General features: G+C 39.0%; 1 protein-coding gene across 2 annotated transcripts in view; it reads left to right on the plus strand.

Annotated features, from left to right (window-relative positions):
* Nucleotides 1-17,886, plus strand: part of DPYD (dihydropyrimidine dehydrogenase) — a 360,787-nt gene extending 342,901 nt beyond the window's left edge. For both annotated transcript variants that reach the window (XM_054833661.1, XM_054833663.1), the window contains exons 21-23: nucleotides 2,422-2,565; nucleotides 13,533-13,673; nucleotides 16,429-17,886. In XM_054833661.1, coding sequence (XP_054689636.1) covers nucleotides 2,422-2,565; nucleotides 13,533-13,673; nucleotides 16,429-16,599 — 456 coding nt within the window. In that variant the 3' untranslated portion in view covers nucleotides 16,600-17,886. The remainder of the gene's footprint in view (nucleotides 1-2,421; nucleotides 2,566-13,532; nucleotides 13,674-16,428) is intronic.
* Nucleotides 17,887-18,478: the final 592 nt, after the last annotated feature.

Raw genomic sequence — 18,478 nt, forward strand, 5'->3', positions numbered from 1 at the left:
TCACCTATACACAAAAAATAAATTCTTTTTCCACACTTTTCCTTAGATCACCTATTTCATTTCAATACACTCAGTATTTCTGTCTGTAGGAATTAGGAGATTGAGCATACATTAAGAGAACAGAAAAGTAAAGGATTTATTCTGCAAAGATTTAGCTATACTTCCCAAAGATGATCTTCACTCAGTCAAGCCATGAACAACTGTCTCCTCTCTCTACTACTTCAGTTAAAACCTCAGCAAAATTAGCTTTGCCACCTACTCTGAAAGTCAGCAGTTCAATTCCTGGCCAGACAGGGAAGAGTCCAAAAATGCTTTATCATCAGGTCTCCTGCCCTCTCAAGCCCAAAGTTGTTGGCATCAGCACATAAATTATGGAGAGAAAATAGTTTGTCAGTGACACAGCTACTACTTATTCGTAACCAAAATGTATTTCTAATTGATGCAGCCTAGCAGACGTACAAGAACACTTTTTATCAAAATTTATATTTTTTTAGGTTGTTGCCAAAAGTCTTAAGCTTTCTAAAAGTTATATAAAGAATTAAGTCTCTATGTGTGTGCTTTAGAGCCTATTGATTAGATTTAAATTAGACAAATTCTTCCTTCTACTCATTTTCCTGTTTAAAATAATTCTGGTTTTGATGTCTTATTTGATTTTGGTATGTTAGGCCACTACCTTACTGCTGTTTTCAGTAGTATTTAAAGCCTTATTTTAAGACATCCTGGAACATTTCCTTTCCAAGATCCAAGATCATGTATGGCAACTGGACTGAAAGGGAAGTTTGTTTGATGTCTGTATGGAAGCCCTTGGACATGACATTCAGGAACCAAGTTCCCATTGAACAGACAAAACAAGAGCCCTTTGCCGATGGGCAACCTGCGGCCGCATCTAGATTTGGGGCAGATGGGTCTGCAACATCCCCCACAGTTCTGGTCTTGCATTTGCCTAGATTGAGGCTTTGTCCCAGAGTGGGGCTCAGTCCCAGCCCGCAGGAGGGCATCTCTCTGGAGAGCACCATGAGACTGCAAGTCTTGTTCTGACTTGAAGTTAAAAACGTGTTGACACCACAACCCAGGTCTCGGAAGCAGGGAAGCATTTCAAGGACCTCACCCTCTGGCTGTATGCTCAGAGTCCCAAAAACCTAGCAGCCAAGAAAGCTTTTATTTGTCATAACAAGAAGCCTGAGGTCCCAAGATTGGGTATCATGACTGACAGAACTCATTGAAGAATTTTTCTCCTAAGGATTAGCAGAAGAGCAGGATAACCTCTTCTGGATTTACTTCATTTTAAAAAATAATAATTTTAAATTTTTAAATAATTCTAGTTTTAAAATTCACATTGAATTCTCTCTTAAAAAATTGATAAGCACAGCAGTACTGTACCTTGTTCGATATGCTCTTTGAGGTTGTATTATTAGCGTGAATTAATGCTAGCAACTGCTGAGGCTATGTATCCCCTGTTACTACCTGCTAGTTTCTGCAGTACTGCAGTAGCTTCTGAACAGGGTTTAGTTAGGTGGATAAAATACTTTTGCAGAATAAGGAACTAGTTTCAGGGGAGGAAGGGCATGGTCTTTTGCATCAAGCAAAAATCCATGTTTTCTACCGGTTTTCATTCACTTAAATCTGATTGTGGCACACTGCGGTTGTCCATATCTCTGCCAGGTAAGCAAAGGAACCTTTTCTTTCTGGAAGCTGGGTGTTTTATGAAATCTGAACCACCACTTTCATGTTCTTGGGTGAGACATGAGTTTTGCAATTCAGTGAAATCTTCCTCTAGAGTTTGTTGGGTTTGTAGAGTTTGTAGAGTTAATTGGGTTCAAGTATTAAATGTTGCAGAAAAGATTGCAAGTGGGACATAGAGGTAAATTAGGAGATTAGAATGTGTTTCAGTTCATCTGGTGTTTGTTAGCCTTACTTTGATGGGTCAAGAGAGCCTTCTGTTATCAGAATGCAAAATACGTGTTTGTAAGCTTTAATATATATATAGATAGATAGATTCAGATATCCATACAAATAAACACTGGTGGAACCCTTCTAAGTAAACTGATAGTTTTATGATACCTTTCCACATACTATAGAAATAAAGTTACACATTTGAATTATTTAACATGATACATTTTTATATGTAAGCAAGTATGCAATGGGGAAATATAAGACTGTTGGATGCTGACCTGCAATTCAGCTATTTTTCTACTGTGGTATATTAATATTTTAATATTCAATATATATTTTCAAGTCAGATCCTGAAGTTCATATTTGATTTTTATTCACTGGTACAGTCTCACTGATTTCAATTTCAAGTTCCTGAATAAGCAGCAAGTTGCACTCAGCAAGGACTTAAGATCTTGCCCTGGGATTGGACTCATCTTTTTGCTGCACCTGCTCATTAAGCATAATCATGTTTCCTGTGTTTTGTTTTAGAAACTACCCAGTTTTGGGCCTTACCTGGAACAACGCAAAAAGATAATAGCTGAGAACAAGATTAAACTGAAGGAACAGAGCATGGCTGCTGTGCTTCCCGAGAAAAAGCATTTCGTTCCGAAGAAGCCCATTCCAGCAATCAAGGTAACAAAAATACATGCTTACGCATAAGAAATGATCAGCCATCAGGCAGTTGACATGCACAGTCATTTCTAGCAGTTTGAGTTGGTTATTACTGCTTTTAAGCTTGTTGGAGGGCATCAAAGACAACTATTTATGCACACTTTCTAGCTTTTAACCAAAATCGATGGGAAATGATTTGTGGTGTACGTGTATAGGTATTTCCCTAATGTCGTTTTTCAAAATGAAGATATACAGGCAATGGAACAGTAATTGTAGAACAACGCATGGGTAATGCCTTGAAGAACAAAGTAGAACTGTTAACAATTTCTTTCAGTTTGAATGCTACAGTATGAGCTCAGTTTTGCATGATACCTTTTCATTACTTGCGATGTGCTAAATACTTCCATCTCTCATGCAGGATCAATGGAAAAGGTTGGCGTTCAGTATGTATGAAAGTCGTGTCATAGGTTTTCAGACTGAACTTTTAAAGCTGGAGAATGTTTGTCTAAGTAGCTGATCCACTGTCTACAATGAGTAAATGCCAAGGTGAAAATAAAGCCTGTGACCCCATCTACTGCATAATCCATACATTGGAGCTTTTCCCTTCCTTTAGGTAGCCGATAAATGTCAATAAAATGAAACGTCAGAAGCTAATTATTCTAGGTGTTCACTTTAGACCTTACTTAAACTTCATGTCCGAATAGGAAAAAGAAGCAGGCAAAAATTATTTTTTTTTTAAAATCAGGATTCTCATGTAGGCCCTTTTATAAAGTAGTGTGAAAATTGTATCTGTTGAGCATGTTGACTGTCTTCCTCATTTATGTGAGAATATCAGATATCTACAGATAGGTAACTTTCCCTGTATGATCAGACCTGTAAGAATTCTTACAAAAATAAGGTCAAACATAAAATACAATACGAGCAGTGGCTCAAAATACATATAATTACCAAGGGAATTTGCAGTTTACTAATACATGCAGTATTCCAAGCTGGTAGAACTGCAAAAGCAGCCAAGGAGAAATTTCAAGTCATCTTCCTGGTTAAGTTAAATAGTTTGCTACGTCTGTAGACCTCTCTCAGTTTTTTGGACTGCTTATTCTGGTTTATGGCATGCTATTGAAAATCGCTCCCCTCCTCTTGTGCTGAGGTTCCCTTCTTTATGTATACAAAAAGTTCTGAAGAACAGCAATCTACTCCTTTTTTTCCCACCATGATGAGCATTTTCAAAGCCTACTTGACTTCAGAGGTTTTATGGTTCTGTTTTCTTTGCAGGGAGAGTATTGATGTAGGGAAAAAGAGAAAGAAGAAGCAACAGCCAATAACTGCATTTTCGATGAGATAGCTTGCTTCTGAAAACAGCAGAAAAACAAAAAAACCTGATACCATCCCAAAGCAAATAAACTGAACGACGGAAAAAGTTTAGCAAGAGGGAAAAACAGACATAAAGACTTGGGGAAAAAAAAAAACAAAACCATAAATAAAAAGTTGAGGTCAATAATTTATCAAGCCTAACTCCAACTACAAAAGCAAAAGAGAACCAAGTAGCAGGAGATAGATTAAAAAGAAGAGGCCCTACTGCAGGGAAGAGGAAAATGAATTCCCCAAAACAAAAACTTTTGTTTATAAAGACATTGGATACTTTTGTGTGGTGTCTGTGAGGAGCTTCTCAGCCAGAGAAATCAGGTTAGCGTCTTTCTCACACCTTCCTTTAAACAAGACTGTAAAAGACTGAAGCAATTAGAAGAAGGTAGAAACCACCAAAGCTGATTCTTGACAGTCTTTCAATCGGTTCATGTCTTTAGAAGGGAATGTCTTAACCATAATGAGAAAAACAACGACACATGCCCACTAAGAAATAGGAAAATACCTCGGTTTTACTTGAAGTAGGGAACTTGCCACTATGAAGGGAGGTTTTAATAAAGTTTATTATTAATAGATCCATCTATTATTATATTGTGGAGAAAATCTGCCAGGAAGATTCAGAATATTCATTAAGGAAGCTGAATGAATGAAGCTTAATGAAAAACTTATCTGATGCCCTTCCCTGATCAGGAATTCTCCATTCCTGAGAGAGGCAGAGGAGCTTGGACTTGAGAGATTTATTTGTAACTGTCCAAGAAGTATTCTCATTTAGAATTACAAATCCCAGACCACCTCCAAGCAGTTCTGTCTTGGCTGACCCTCTAGGCAGAGGAGAGAATACATTCTGTTAGTTCAGATGAGGATATCAGGGGTGGGAATGGTCAGCTCCTATAGCTAGTCCCAGCCTAACTGTAGTTCTCTGGAGCAGTAAAGAGGTATGCTTGAAAGCTGATAGGACCTGAGAGAGAGCTGTCCTTGAAAGAGCTATGACCCCTGCTTTGGCTGGTTGTATTTTTGGAGGGTTGCTGCAAATTTCCTGATGCCTGCCCAGAACTCCCTCATCTGTCTAATCCACTGTTGGGTTGGTGATATGTAAATTCCAACATTTGTTTAAATTCCACAGGCTGCCAAAATGCCTTTTTTTATAGATTTAAAAACCCTCTGTGACTATCCAAAATCTAATTTAATTTTTGGATGTTTTTTCCCATGGCTTTTCTCTTTATTTTCTCTAATTTTCAATATTAATTGAAACTACATACTTTGATATTCAGCAGAGTTGTTTCTTCTTTTCTCGTTTGTCTATAATATCAGAATTTCTGCTGTATGTGGATATGTACCCTGGATCTTTTCTTTTCAGTTGCATTTTTGTACAGCTCCCACACATGTATTTGCCTACCTCAGGTTGCCTCCTTATTACTTTAATTTCTTTCCTTATACATTCTTGTGTTTTTTTTCTTAATAATTTATTTCTTTGTCCTTCAAGGCCTATACCATAATATTCAGTCACCATTTACCTAGTGATTTTATTTCTTCCTTTTTTACTCCACAAGTCATGCTGTAGAGATTGCTCTGTTTGATAGTTTAAACATTCTGGTGTAGCTCTGTTTGTCAGCTTAGCTCGGACATGACACGTTGTTCCACTTGTTGGAAAAATATCCATAGAGATCCTCAAGCTTAAATTCCTTGTGTTTGAGCTATTTTTCACCCTTGTGTGTACAGATATGTTTACATGGTCTTTTGCACATACATATATGCAAGTCTTTTTATCCTGATGCTGTAAGCACCCAGCTGGAAGCCAGCACCTTGGGAGACATCTAGCCACATCCTCTTGAGAGGTGAGATAAATAGAATCATAGATTCGTTTTGGTTGGGAAAGACCTTTAGGATAATCAAGTCCAACTGTTAACCTAGCACTGCCAAGTCCAACCACTAAACCATGTCCCTAAACACCACATCTATGCGTCTTTTAAATACCTCCAGGGATGGTGACTCAACCACTTCCCTGGGAAGTCTGTTCCAATGCTTGACAACCCTTTTGGTGAAGAATTTTTTTCTAATATCCAATCTAAACCTCCCCTCTATTGATCTAGGCACAACACTACTATGCCATATCGGTGTACCATTTGGATCCTTCCTGGCATGTATCTGGGTGGTTCAACATGAGTAGTTTTAGCTTGCACTTGCCTGCCTGGAAAAGACCATATTGTAATCTTTATCATAAACATTGAGCTGTTGCATGTTGCAGGTGGAACTATGCACGTGTCTCCCGTAATTTATGGGACTCTAAGTCTGCTTCTCCCAAGTCTTTGCTCCAACATGAATCACAGCAATAATCTCTCCTGCAGTAGCCCATGATGATCCCTTCTCTGTCACAGTACCTCAGAGAATATTCTCATTACATGTCACAGTTCAAGCAAATTTAGGTTAGTCTTCAGATATGAGGAGAAATCCTAGAGTCCAAACCTCCTCTTTTCCTCCCTGCTCTGACTGTATAAGGACAGCCTCAACTGGGAAGGGAAGGGAAGGGAATAGCACAGAACAGAATTGAATTGAATTGAATTGAATTGAACTGAATTTCAGTTGAAAGGGACCTACAACAATCATCTAGTCCAACTGCCTGACTGCTTCAGGGCTGGCCAAAGGTTAAAGCATGTTATTAAGGGCATTGTCCAAATGTGTCTCAGACACTGACAGGCATGGGACATTGGCCACCTCTCTAGGAAGCCCGTTCCAGTGTTTGACCACCCTCTTGGTAAAGAAATGCTTCCTAATGTCCAGTTTGAACCTCCCCTGGCACAGCGTTGAACCATTCCCATGCATCCTATCACTGGATCCCAGGGAGAAGAGATCAGCGTCTCCATCTCCACTTCCCCTCCACAGGAAGCTGTAGAGAGCAATGAGGTCACCCCTCGGTCTCCTTTTCTCCAAACTAGACAAGCCCAGAGACCTCAGCTGCTCCTCATAGGACATGCCTTCCAGGCCTTTCATCAGCTTTGTTGTCCTCCTCTGGATGCACTCGAGTACCTTAACATCCTTCTTAAATTGTGGGGCCCCAAACTGCACACAGTACTCAAGGTGAGGCTGCAGCAATGCTGAATACAGTGGGATAATCACCTCTTTTGACCAGCGGGTCATGCTGTGTTTGATGCCCCCCAGGATGGGGTTTGCTCTCTTGGCTGCCACGGCACACTGCTCACTCATACCGAGTCTGCTGTCAAACAGCACCCCCAGATCCCTTTCTGCAGGGCTGCTCCCCAGCCTCCTCTCCCAATTTATACTTGTGCCCAGTGTTACTCCGTCCTAGGCGCAGAATCTGGCATTTGGACTTGTTAAATTTCATCCCATTAATCATGGCCCAATGCTCCAATCTGTCTAGCTAGATCCCTCTGCAAGGCTGCCGTTGCACCAGCAGCCCGTAAGAGGAAGAGCACTGTCCTACTGTGTGTAAAACTGGAATGACTGTGTATTCCAGATCATGGCTGATTAATATAACAGCAGCATTACAGTAATTACGGTGCTATTTTCTATCTTAACATCTTGCTAATTTGCTTGTGTTTTGTCAGGACAGCACACCAGGCAGAAGGTTTTGTGAGCTGTCCATGGTGTCTCCTACCGTGTTTTCTCTTGCAGCTTCCTTTTATCTAGACTGTGTCTGTTGACAAGAATAGCGAAAGTTACTTATTTTGATATGCTGTTTGTTAAACTGCATTTTTCACCGCGATAGTAGTTGTTCATCTAGTTTAATAAAATACCTATGAAGTTCCTTGGATTTTCTTTAATTTAGTTTAAACTAAAATCTGTATCAATTCTATAGTCTTCTGGTTCAAATCTTTTCCTGAGACACGTACAAGCGTATTAAACAGCATCATATCTAAAGCAGAAAATTTATACACTTTGCTCTGTTAATATTTTGCCTTTTCTGAACATCAATCATTGTATTCCAGCTCTTTATTTTTTCTTTCTTTAGCTAATTTATAATCCCACTTCATGGCCACTTAATTTCAGAACTCTGTTGTGTCAGAGGCCCGTGTCAGAAGCCTATTGAAACATAAAATTTACCAATTTTTTATTTATTTATTACCTCACAGTCTTCATAGAGAATTGTGATAGATTCATAAGGCATAATTTTCATTACAAAAGCCATATTGAATTATGTAGTAAAGGGTATTACAGTTATTTTGTAAGTCCCTCTTTAGCTAGTACTGCAACTATTTTACTTGCTTTACTGAAACAAGGCTTAGAGGTCCCTAAATCCCAGAGGACATTTAATAACCTTTTTAACTATTGGCAAAGCATCTGTAATCTTTCAATGTAAAGTTAGTTTAAATGACATTACATATTTTTGTTAGCCATTTTACTGTAAATTGACCTTGGTCGTGTACCCTCCAATTCTGGTGATTTTTTCTTCTTTAATCCATTTTTTTTTCTTTTTTCTCACATTTCTTCTTTTCATCAGGTGTCTCCCTAATGGAGATAAACACTCGTACAGAGAGTCATTTACTTTCTTTGCAATGTTTCATCCCCTTTCTATGCTCTCTCTGTGTCCTAGTGAGCCCCTTGTTCTTTCACAACCTATTGAATCCTGAGAACTGCCCAAACACCCCGTAAATAATAATGAACAGAGAGTACTTGGGATCAAGCATACAACTTTGCTGTATAAATGTCAGATCCTTTGTTAGTAGGAGTTTTTTATATTACTTGGTGGTGAATCAACTTCAGCATTTGTATCATGGTCAATGATCCCTCGGAGACCTGAAGACTGAGATAGAGGCCTGTCCTTAGGACACACTGTTCACAACAGGCAGACCTCTACTTCTGGTGATCTAAAGCTGTCAGCTTCAAGTGCACGAAGTTCCTAGTCAGTGAACCTTTCTCCTGAACATGGTATGACATGCAATTTGCTTTATGGTGACTCAAGAAGTGCAGTAAGAGAACAAGCATGCATGTTCCCTTTGAACTTGCTATATGAGATGCAGTACCTGCACTGCATATGACTTTCTAATTAGAGGCCTGCGATGTTCATCATCTCTAGAGCACAGTGTGGTCTTTTACAGTGTGGTCTGCATGAAGATCTACACAGCAGGTCTACAAGGAGCCATACCTGAACCATGAATTGTATTTACAAATATAGGTTTACTAATATGGAGGCTAATGAAAAGCTAATCACCATAAAATGTTTGATATATTAACATTAAAAATGCAACTATAGTAATAAAAATACCATTGTAAAAATAATAGTCTACTAAACAGATCTGCTCCTTGTGTATACTCAAAACCACATCTGCCTAGCTTAGTGACAAAATGAATTCTTTTTCTGTACTCATTAGTAACATAAAACTAATGGATTCTGCTCTGATTCTCTCCATAGCAACTGAATTCCCTGCCAGTTCCAGTTGCAGGACTAAATTCCTCTCCCAGTTTGCTCAGTACGATTTTGCCGGGAAGAGTGGGACAGTACAGCAGTTATCAAAAGGAGCACTCTAGATCCCTGAGACTGAAAGGTGTAACTTAGGAAAAAATTTTACTTCCAGCTTTTTTGTGCCTTTTTTTTTTTTTTTTTTTTATTGCTGCTGGTAATGCGTAAGCCAGAAAGAACACAGCTTGACTTTCAAAACCTGGCTTCTGTTTGCAGGTCTGGCAGTTGGCAAAAAAACCCATTATACTGTAAACAGTGCAGATTTGATCTGGAGGCCATTGAGATATACCAAGTGTAGAATCCCATAGTGCCATTTTAGACAGTTGCTTTTTGGAGTGAAACTGCACTTTAAACAGTGAAAGGTGATTATTCCTTGCTGCACTGTTTATTTTGTTCCAAACGTTTATGATTTGATGGAAACAAGAAGCTCTGAGGTAGCTTGAGATGCTGTAAAAGAGTGCACCTGCAAAACATCTTTTAAGTACCATTGCTTTTTTTAGTCAATAAAGTCTTGAAACTTTTCAAATGAATAAAGATACAGTTTTTGCTTGAAAGAAAGAAGTGATTAAAAGACACAGCACCCAGGAGTGTAAATGAGCAGTAAATCATTGACACAGTCTTTTGAAATAACTTTCAGGCCTCTAAAATGCCATCATCCTCCCTGTTTGGGATTCTAAGTCCCCAAAAGTGTATTTTGTGAGCTGTGAGAAGTGAGACTTGGTTACAAATTCAGAAATCACCATGCCATATGCATTGTTTTTGTTACTCCCTTTGTAAGTTTATAGCTGGAAAAATATAATTTGATCATGTCCTTCTAAGCAACCATTTTCTGAGCTATCTAACGCTATCCTAAACCTTGGACTGTCTCCCTCCTGTCCCCCAGCTGCTTCTCTGGAAGGCCATTAACCACCTTACTCCTTTCCCATTTAAAATGCTTTTTCTAATTTCCAGCTTTAAATTTATTCATGGCTGGCTTATAATCATGTGTTCTTGTGCCAACATTGTCATTTAACTTAAATTGCTCTTTTCCCTCCCTAACGTATATATAAAGAGACGTCGTATTCCTGCTCTGCCTTCATCTTCCTAGGCCAAACATCTTGTTAGGCTCTTTTTGTCTTCTCTCGTAAGCAAGGCCCTCCATCCCATGATTATTTGAGTAGCCCATCTCTGCAACCTGCTTGAGCTTTGTGGGTTTTGTTAACATCCAAATGATGTTTAAAGAATACAAATGTGAATTCAGACCCTCCCTGAGAAAATTGTTAATTACCTGTGCTGTTTAAATGTCTGCTTTTGTTAGATTAAAAAGCCCTTCACTTTCAGGAATCTCCCTATGTTGATACTTTTACAACATGAGCAGGCAGCGGAAAGCTACTTCATTGTATGTTGCACATGTTTTACATCATTTCTTCAAATCCTTCAGTACACAGGCCAGTACTCGCAGACAACGCGTGCATTTGCAACATGCAGCGGAATGTTTAGGGGCTATACATGCTAAAGAGAGGCTTATAGGATACTTAGTATTGCTGGGGGCAGTAGATCACACACAGACACATTTATTTTGAAACTTGTAGCAGGTATGATACAGACAAGCCTACCTGAGACTTGTAACAAGCTGCAGCTGAATTCTACAACCACAATTTTTCAACTGATACAGAAGACTGCAGAAACCTTAGAATTGTAGCAACCTGAAAACTGCTGAGCAATTCCCAGTAAATCCATGAACGTGTCCGAGTAAGACATGGAAAAGAAAATATAGGGGTGTGAGCAGTTCCTAAGAGATTGCATTTGATTGAATTAATTACTGTAGCTCATCAGTGGAGGCACAGTAAAGGGCTGTGTGTTCAAGTCTAGTCCTTTGCAATACCAAAGTAAAAAGTATTAGCTGAAACACTTTCATACTAGTTAATTGACCTTTTACAGTGGTTTAAGTAAACAGATTTTACTTCAAATTTGCAGTGAATTTGGACCAGGCACATAATCAGCTTGCACAGATCTATTGATGAGTGCTAACTCATTAAGCTGTGATAACTTGCTCACTTACAGTCAGCTGTCCACACGCATCATGCTGCCTTTAGCAATATGCCATAGCTGTTTTATGCTGGAAGAGCATTAATGTTCTCTACATGTGGCTGAGAAGAACTGGAAGGCTTTTAGCATTGAATGAATGCAACCAAGGTATTTGACATGTCAGCAACTTAGGGGTTTGGCAGAGAGAAAATATTTGAGTGTTTTTGGAACAAGAAAACAGTACAATTTCCCTGTCCTCCTTCCTGGGCTTAGGATACGGTTGAATTTCCTACCTCCACAGTTATTGAGAGCAACTTCGTAGATCCTACCGCTGCATCCAGCAGACAAAGAAATTTGTCTCATTGCATAAAGATACTATTGTAATTTAAGTGCTGAAGGCCAGGTAGTCCTCAAAGTTAAAACTTCACTGATATGAATGGAAGTCATTCGTTCTGGAAGTAGACCTGTTGTTGCAAGTTGTCAGCAGAGTCAGGAAGACAAGTTTGGACCCATTTTTGCATTTAATTCATGTAGCAGAGCTTTCCTTTAGCGCTAACATGGATAAAGCCGTATTACCCTATTGTTCTGATGTGGCATAGGAATAATGAGGGATGTGTAGTTTGTTTGAAAGTAAGGCTGCCCAAAATAAGATATGCGATGAAAATTTAAGTTACTGTAATCTGGTTCTTCTGCAAAGAGAATTGAAAACAATATATAGAGCATTGTATGCAATTATAAATTATACAGGTTAAACATAGCATACTACTACACACTTAAAATGGTTGCTAATCAGTTCAGAATAATTTTTTTGACTGACAGGAATAAGGTAACTATTGCTTCTTCAAAAAATATTGAGAAACAGAACACAAAAAGAAATCCTTATCATGTTTCTTGGCGATGCAAGACCAAAGGTAAACACTTTGAAGCTTATAATTCTGAGCACACTTGTCCATGTCTCATATTTGGCTTGATCTTGAGCATTTTTCAATTGACTTGGATCAAATTCCAAAATCAAAATCATAATGACTTCTTGGTTTATTACAGTAGAATGACTTTTGAAGCCAGTTCTGCTCTCCTATCATTCAATGAGATTTCTCTAATACTTAACAGTTATAGCCATTTTTAAAGCAAAAGTAGAATGTATTGTTGCATCACATAACCTTCATTTACTGAGCCCAACTTTATCTTAACAGTGTAGAATCTTGCACATAAAATTGACCTTGTTTTGCAACATGGCAACTGTTGTAGAAGCATGCTTAGTAAACTCACGAAATAGCCAGGCAACCAATACAGTGCCACAGATTCAATCTTTTAAAATACAGTCATGTTCATCATCTGTGCTATACTTCTACAAGTTAAACTAATTTAACTGAGGGATAGCTGTAGTCCAAAGGACTTGGGACTTGTCCCATCTCTACCATTGACTCAGTGAACCTGAACTGCCACTGAACTGTGAAGTTTCCCTTGATGTAAAGTGGAAGTGGTTTGTATCAGGCAGGTCCCCAACAACTTCTTATAGAGGGCACGACTTCCCCTTGCGGTGTGTACCCATACGCTGTCCTGCCACACACCTTTACTTTTGCAGCACCGATGTGTAATGTTGATGCCACAAATTCCTCCCTGTGACATTAACAGAACTGAATCAAGACTTGCAGGATTAGACCACAGCTTACTTCTGTACAATATTTGCAATAAACTGATGATCATGTCATTTGCACATCTTACTAAAGAGAGAAAAGCAGTCATTGTTCTCTGTCAGTTTATTTGATCATGCCTCTTTCTTTTCTTGCTGTGAGTTCTTAAGTCTGTGCTAATGAGAAATGACCAAGGATGATCTGATTGCTTGTAGCACGTCACTCCTGGTTTGTGCTCCATGTTGCTCCTTGAAGTTTCACACAATAATGGCAAAACAATAGCACATTCAAAATCAAGTACGAAATGTGTAACCTATTTGTAGAATGTGTTTGTATGCAAATATATACTTCTAGTACTGCCTACATTCAGAATGTGTCTGTGTGGAGTATTCTTCATATTTTACAGGATGTATGAAGGTCAGCAACTTGAAAACTTATAAGAAAAATCCTCAACATCATCACAATGCATGGCCAAATCTTCCATGTTAAAACAGTGGAGAGTGCTCCTGTGCGATAATAGAAACTGCTTAGGTATCTTCTAAATGAGTCGATAATTTTTTTTTCCCTAGGATGTAATTGGAAAAGCACTGCAGTATATTGGAACATATGGTGAGCTCTGCAACACAGAGCAAGTTGTGGCTCTGATTGACGAGGAAATGTGTATCAACTGTGGCAAATGTTACATGACCTGTAATGATTCTGGCTACCAGGTAAGAGCACAGCTGTAATTAGCAGAAAGGCACAATGAGTTATCTTTCTGCTGCTGGGGAGAAAGAATCCACCTTCTGTTAATGAGCAGGTGGTAAAAGCAGATGTCTAAAATATTGGATTCAAACCCCAGCATGCTCCCAGGCTATGCCACACAAGCCCTGCCTGAGCTGTTTGCACGGCGGCGAGAACACCACCCAGCATGGCTTCTTCTGGAGGGCTGTGCGGAGTGTACTGCATCTCGCTAGCTCACTCTAGGTCACTCTCCCAGGCTCTCCCTTACTGCAAGAGGGAAGCAGGATTCTTTTTAAGAGGAAGAAGGTGAAGGAGACCCAAGTCGAATGGCAGTAAATGTAGTTCTTTGATCGTTTTCAAGTACATCAGGGAGAAAGGGAAGAATGCATCCCTTCCAACCAAGGGGATGCGGGAAAACAAGAGCCGTTCTTACTGCCAAATGGTTTTTTAAGAAAGCTAGTCCTTGTTCCATAAGTGTAACTGAACTTGAACTAATTCAGGTTTCAGGCAGGTGGGTTTTTGTTTTGATCTTGGTTGAGGTACAAATCCTTTCTCCAGGATAGCTGCCAGGGTTTAGAGCAGCAAGTTGAAGTTTGCAGAAATCATTGCGACCAGAAAATAGCACAGTTTTGAGCTGAGGCTCCTGTTTGCAGCAAAGTATGTCTCTGATTTCTGCTCAGTACAGTAATATAACTTTTATTAAATGTATCAGCATTTCTACATGCCATTCCTTGCTGTGTCCACTGGAACTGATGGACTGGTCTGCAGTAAAAAGGGCAGTACAGGGAGACTCATGTTCTCTTAGAAAACCAAAAGACAGTCTAGCATAACCTCTATGGAATCCCATATGCAGTAAGCAGTAATTTCTGCATTAATACTTCCATTCATCCCAGTCTGAGAATAGTTTGTCAGAAACAAATACTTTAACTGAGGAACAAGTTTTCTCTGAACACCATTTCCTTATTTTATCCTTAATTCAGTCTAATCAATAGGAGTTCTGATGAATTTAACTACATACAGTCAAAGAAAGAAGTCTTCCCATTTAAAATCAACTCCTGCAATTAAAACAAGTGTGTCAGAGCAAAGGTAGATATATTTTTTTCCACTGACGTGAGAAAATTAATGCTGCATTTATACCAGATTGGATTACTACAGTAGCCTTTTAACTGTCTAAATATCTTCTTGACACTGCAATCTTCACCTCTTCTCCTTCGATCAGATTTCCCAGTAAAGGGGAGGATATAGCCCTTGGAGAGCAAAAGACTGTGTTTATATTTGGTAAAACTTGTTTTTCTGTAGCTGGGAAAAAAAAAAAAAAAACAACCCAGCACCAAAATAACTGAAGTTTAAAACAGCAGGAGGTTTTCTAAGCACAAAAATATATTTTTTCCTTAATTAATTAAGGAAATTGAAAGAAATTAATTGCAAAGAATTGCAAAGAAATTCATAATTGCAAAGAAATCACACACACCCCTTCAGAACAGCATCTGCTTTATGCTTCTCTTTGTTTCCAGAATATCCATGCTGCCCTACAGAGCTATCACCTTATATGACTCCAACAGAAAAGCTTTCCTTAATTTAAAGTTAGCACTGTAGTGCTGACTTCCTCTCCCTCTTTGAACTCCCTTTCAAGATGTGTATTGTTGTCAGGGAGAGAAGAAGGAGTCCTTCTTAAATGCTGACAAACCAAAGCTCTCTTTGTGCTCAAGCTAAACTAAAACTTGTAGATTCAGGGCAGTTAGTACCTACTTTGTGCCCTTGCTGGTTGCTACAGCAACTTCTGTGCTTTCCTAGCTCCAAATCTGCCTTTGGAGCCAACCTGCAGCAGCACCCAGTACCTCCCATCTCCTCCCTGGCTCCCCCAGTCGCTGAGGGTGGTGAGGGAGGTTTGCTAAGGCACCACTTGTTTGCAGATAAACGAGAGTTCAGCTTTGAGGCCTGATTTTTCCCTCCTAAAACTCTTAAAAGTTGGTATTCAGTGGATTTTTTAATTTTTTTACTTTTCTAGGCTTGCTTCTTAGATATTGAAGCTTTTGCAGTTGTGTGATGCTTTTGTTTTTGTTTTTAATTGCCATTTCCATTATATACCAGGAGCTTATTTCATTGAGACTGCAATTGTTATTTCACATTCAAATACACTTATCACACTAATTGGTAATGAGGATTCACTGCATGGAAACGTGAGAAATAAAGCAAGCTCTGCCTGCCCAAAACTCAGATATCCCTTTTGAAGATTTGCAAAGGAAAATAATCACACAAGGCACAGCGTGCTGTATTTTCCTCTAGTATTTATTAAATTAGATTGTTTATGCTGTGCTGAAAATAAAAGTCAAAAGAACGCATTGTGATCAGCGTTGTGCTGAAGCCATACAGGTGTGTTCTGGTGTCTCCTCTGAACCAATAACCCCGGCAAATTGCTGTCTTACAAAATATTTCTTTCACGTGAAGGAGAAATAGCCGTCTGGGAGTTTAAACATCATGGGCCAAACTCCTCCTTTTGTACCCAGCCCTTGTGACCCAGGAGCTTTTGCCAAGCTATCGTTTGGCCCATATTTCTAATTTTAAAGTGTCAGGAGGAGGGGTTGTTTTGTTCCCTGCCAGTTGAACAGTTGCTATAGCTGCAGCGTAGAATCACACCAAGATGTCTCCAAGTGCTGTAGCACAGGAAATGCAGACACTAAAATGGGAGCAATTTTGACCTTTTCCGTGAGTGACATCAATAATGTTTATTCCTGTTCGCAGGCTATCCAGTTTGATCCCGAAACCCACCTGCCCACGGTTACTGACAGCTGTACAGGCTGCACCCTGTGTCTCAGCGTCTGCCCTGTTATCGACTGCATCCGCATGGTTTCCAGGACAACACCCTACGAACCAAAGCGCGGGCTGCCCTTAGCCGTGAACCCCGTGTGTTGAGGTGATCGGTCCGACAGCTAATGTGAACTTTACACTTGTTTGATGCAATTGATTTGCTTTCTAATTAGTCCTTGAAAATCTACTCGTAAAAAAAATGTAGTATTGATAGCCGTTACAATGAACACTCTGTCTTCCAATTATTATTTTTACAACAATTAAGTTTTGAAATTACAGAAAGGCAGCAATTAGTCAGTTGTGGCTGTCAGTTGTCCACTATTTGAAGTGTAACTTTCTCCTTACAATTCATGCCGTAATTTCAAAATTTCTCTATAGACTCTTTAATCTCTTTGTATTTTCTGGATGTAAATACAATTAAGAAAGCATTTTTAATGAACCACAAATCAATGTACAAGCTAACTGTTTTCAAGGAGGCACTTTGTAATTAAACATTACATTTAGTTTTAAAAGAGTTTCTTAGAAGATGTAATTAACTACATAGCATTCAAACGAAGCAATGTGGCTTCTATTTTTCTATGGGAAGAAATGAAAGGGAGTTTAAAATAGGATTTAAGAACTGGATTAATCACTTTCAACTACTACAGCATATGGTAGTGTATTTTTTATAATCCTTTCTAATTCTTTCTCACACTAGTCACTTTATAGAATAAATTTGCTGTGCAGTGACCATGCTGGACTCTTCAAATTTCTGTGTTGCATGGGTAGCTTGATCGTTACTTCCCCCCCCCGGCCCCAGTGAACACCCATAACATCTCTCTAAAAATGGTTAAACTGGCGTATTATGAAGTCCAGGTTGCATTTCAGGATTCTGAGATGTGACAACATTTTTTTGATCCAAGCTCATCCTCTAAATAACTTTTTAATTGTGCCAATTAATGCTCCAGAATGTACACGTTACAGGTCAGAGATCTGATTACGTGCAAATGGAATACACACCCTGCAGATGGCGTTTGCCAAGCACAAACACATAGGGCAAACTGGAAAGATGATTTTCCCCAGTGCCAATTTTTCATACTTATTGGTTATGCATGGTTATAATAATTTCACAACCAGAAAGAAATATAGAGTTGTCTATTTTGCTAAACAACGTCTCCATTTTAATCCGTTTTTCATTCACAGTAGGAACTTTCTAATATGAATGTATTGCTGTCCGCTTTACTCCATTTAAGAATATAAAGCCTTTAAGTTTCATAATAACAAATGATCTATCAATTCAATGTCTTATACCCTATATTGTGATCAGCAAAAGCTTTGATTAAAAATATACCCTGACATTTGTTTCTTGGTTTATGAATTGTGCACCAAATTATAAATAAACGTTGAAACCAACTTGGGTTTGTTTGTGTGAGGTTTTTTATTTACTAAACAGATTTTTCTTGTAGAGGCTTGTCAGGTGGCGCTTCATGATCTCTAAGATTCACTCCAGGAATCATTAATGAGGTAATTCATGTGTACATTATTCCATTAATTGCCTACAGTGCAGAATGTAGCATGCTCTTTGCCCCTCTCCGGCACCTCTTCGTCTGCCTTGGACTTGTCTTCCTTTTGCATCCCTTCCCCACACGGACACACGCACACACTTGTGTGCACACATATGTACACACTGTGTCACTCTTAACGCTTCGAAGTGTCATTTCATTTAGTATCCTCGCTCCAACAACGGGGTTTTGCTGACACTTTGGGCTTGCCTGATGAGATCCCTTGGCAGGCCCAAGCCCAGGGTCTCCGCTAATAGCTTTCTCTTCATACTTTATTTTTTCTCTTCATCGTTGTGGATTTTTCACACTCAGATGAAAACAGGAACAGATAGTCGTACTGCTTAGAAGATACTTGCCTAAAACTTCTTTAAAGCTCTTGGTCTTCTGGTAGTTTTTTATCTTATGTGAGCTACAGAGGACTCACAGGAAGAACAAGCTGGTTT

The sequence above is a fragment of the Grus americana genome, chromosome 8 (genome assembly GCF_028858705.1).
Source record: "Grus americana isolate bGruAme1 chromosome 8, bGruAme1.mat, whole genome shotgun sequence".
NCBI lineage: Eukaryota > Metazoa > Chordata > Aves > Gruiformes > Gruidae > Grus > Grus americana.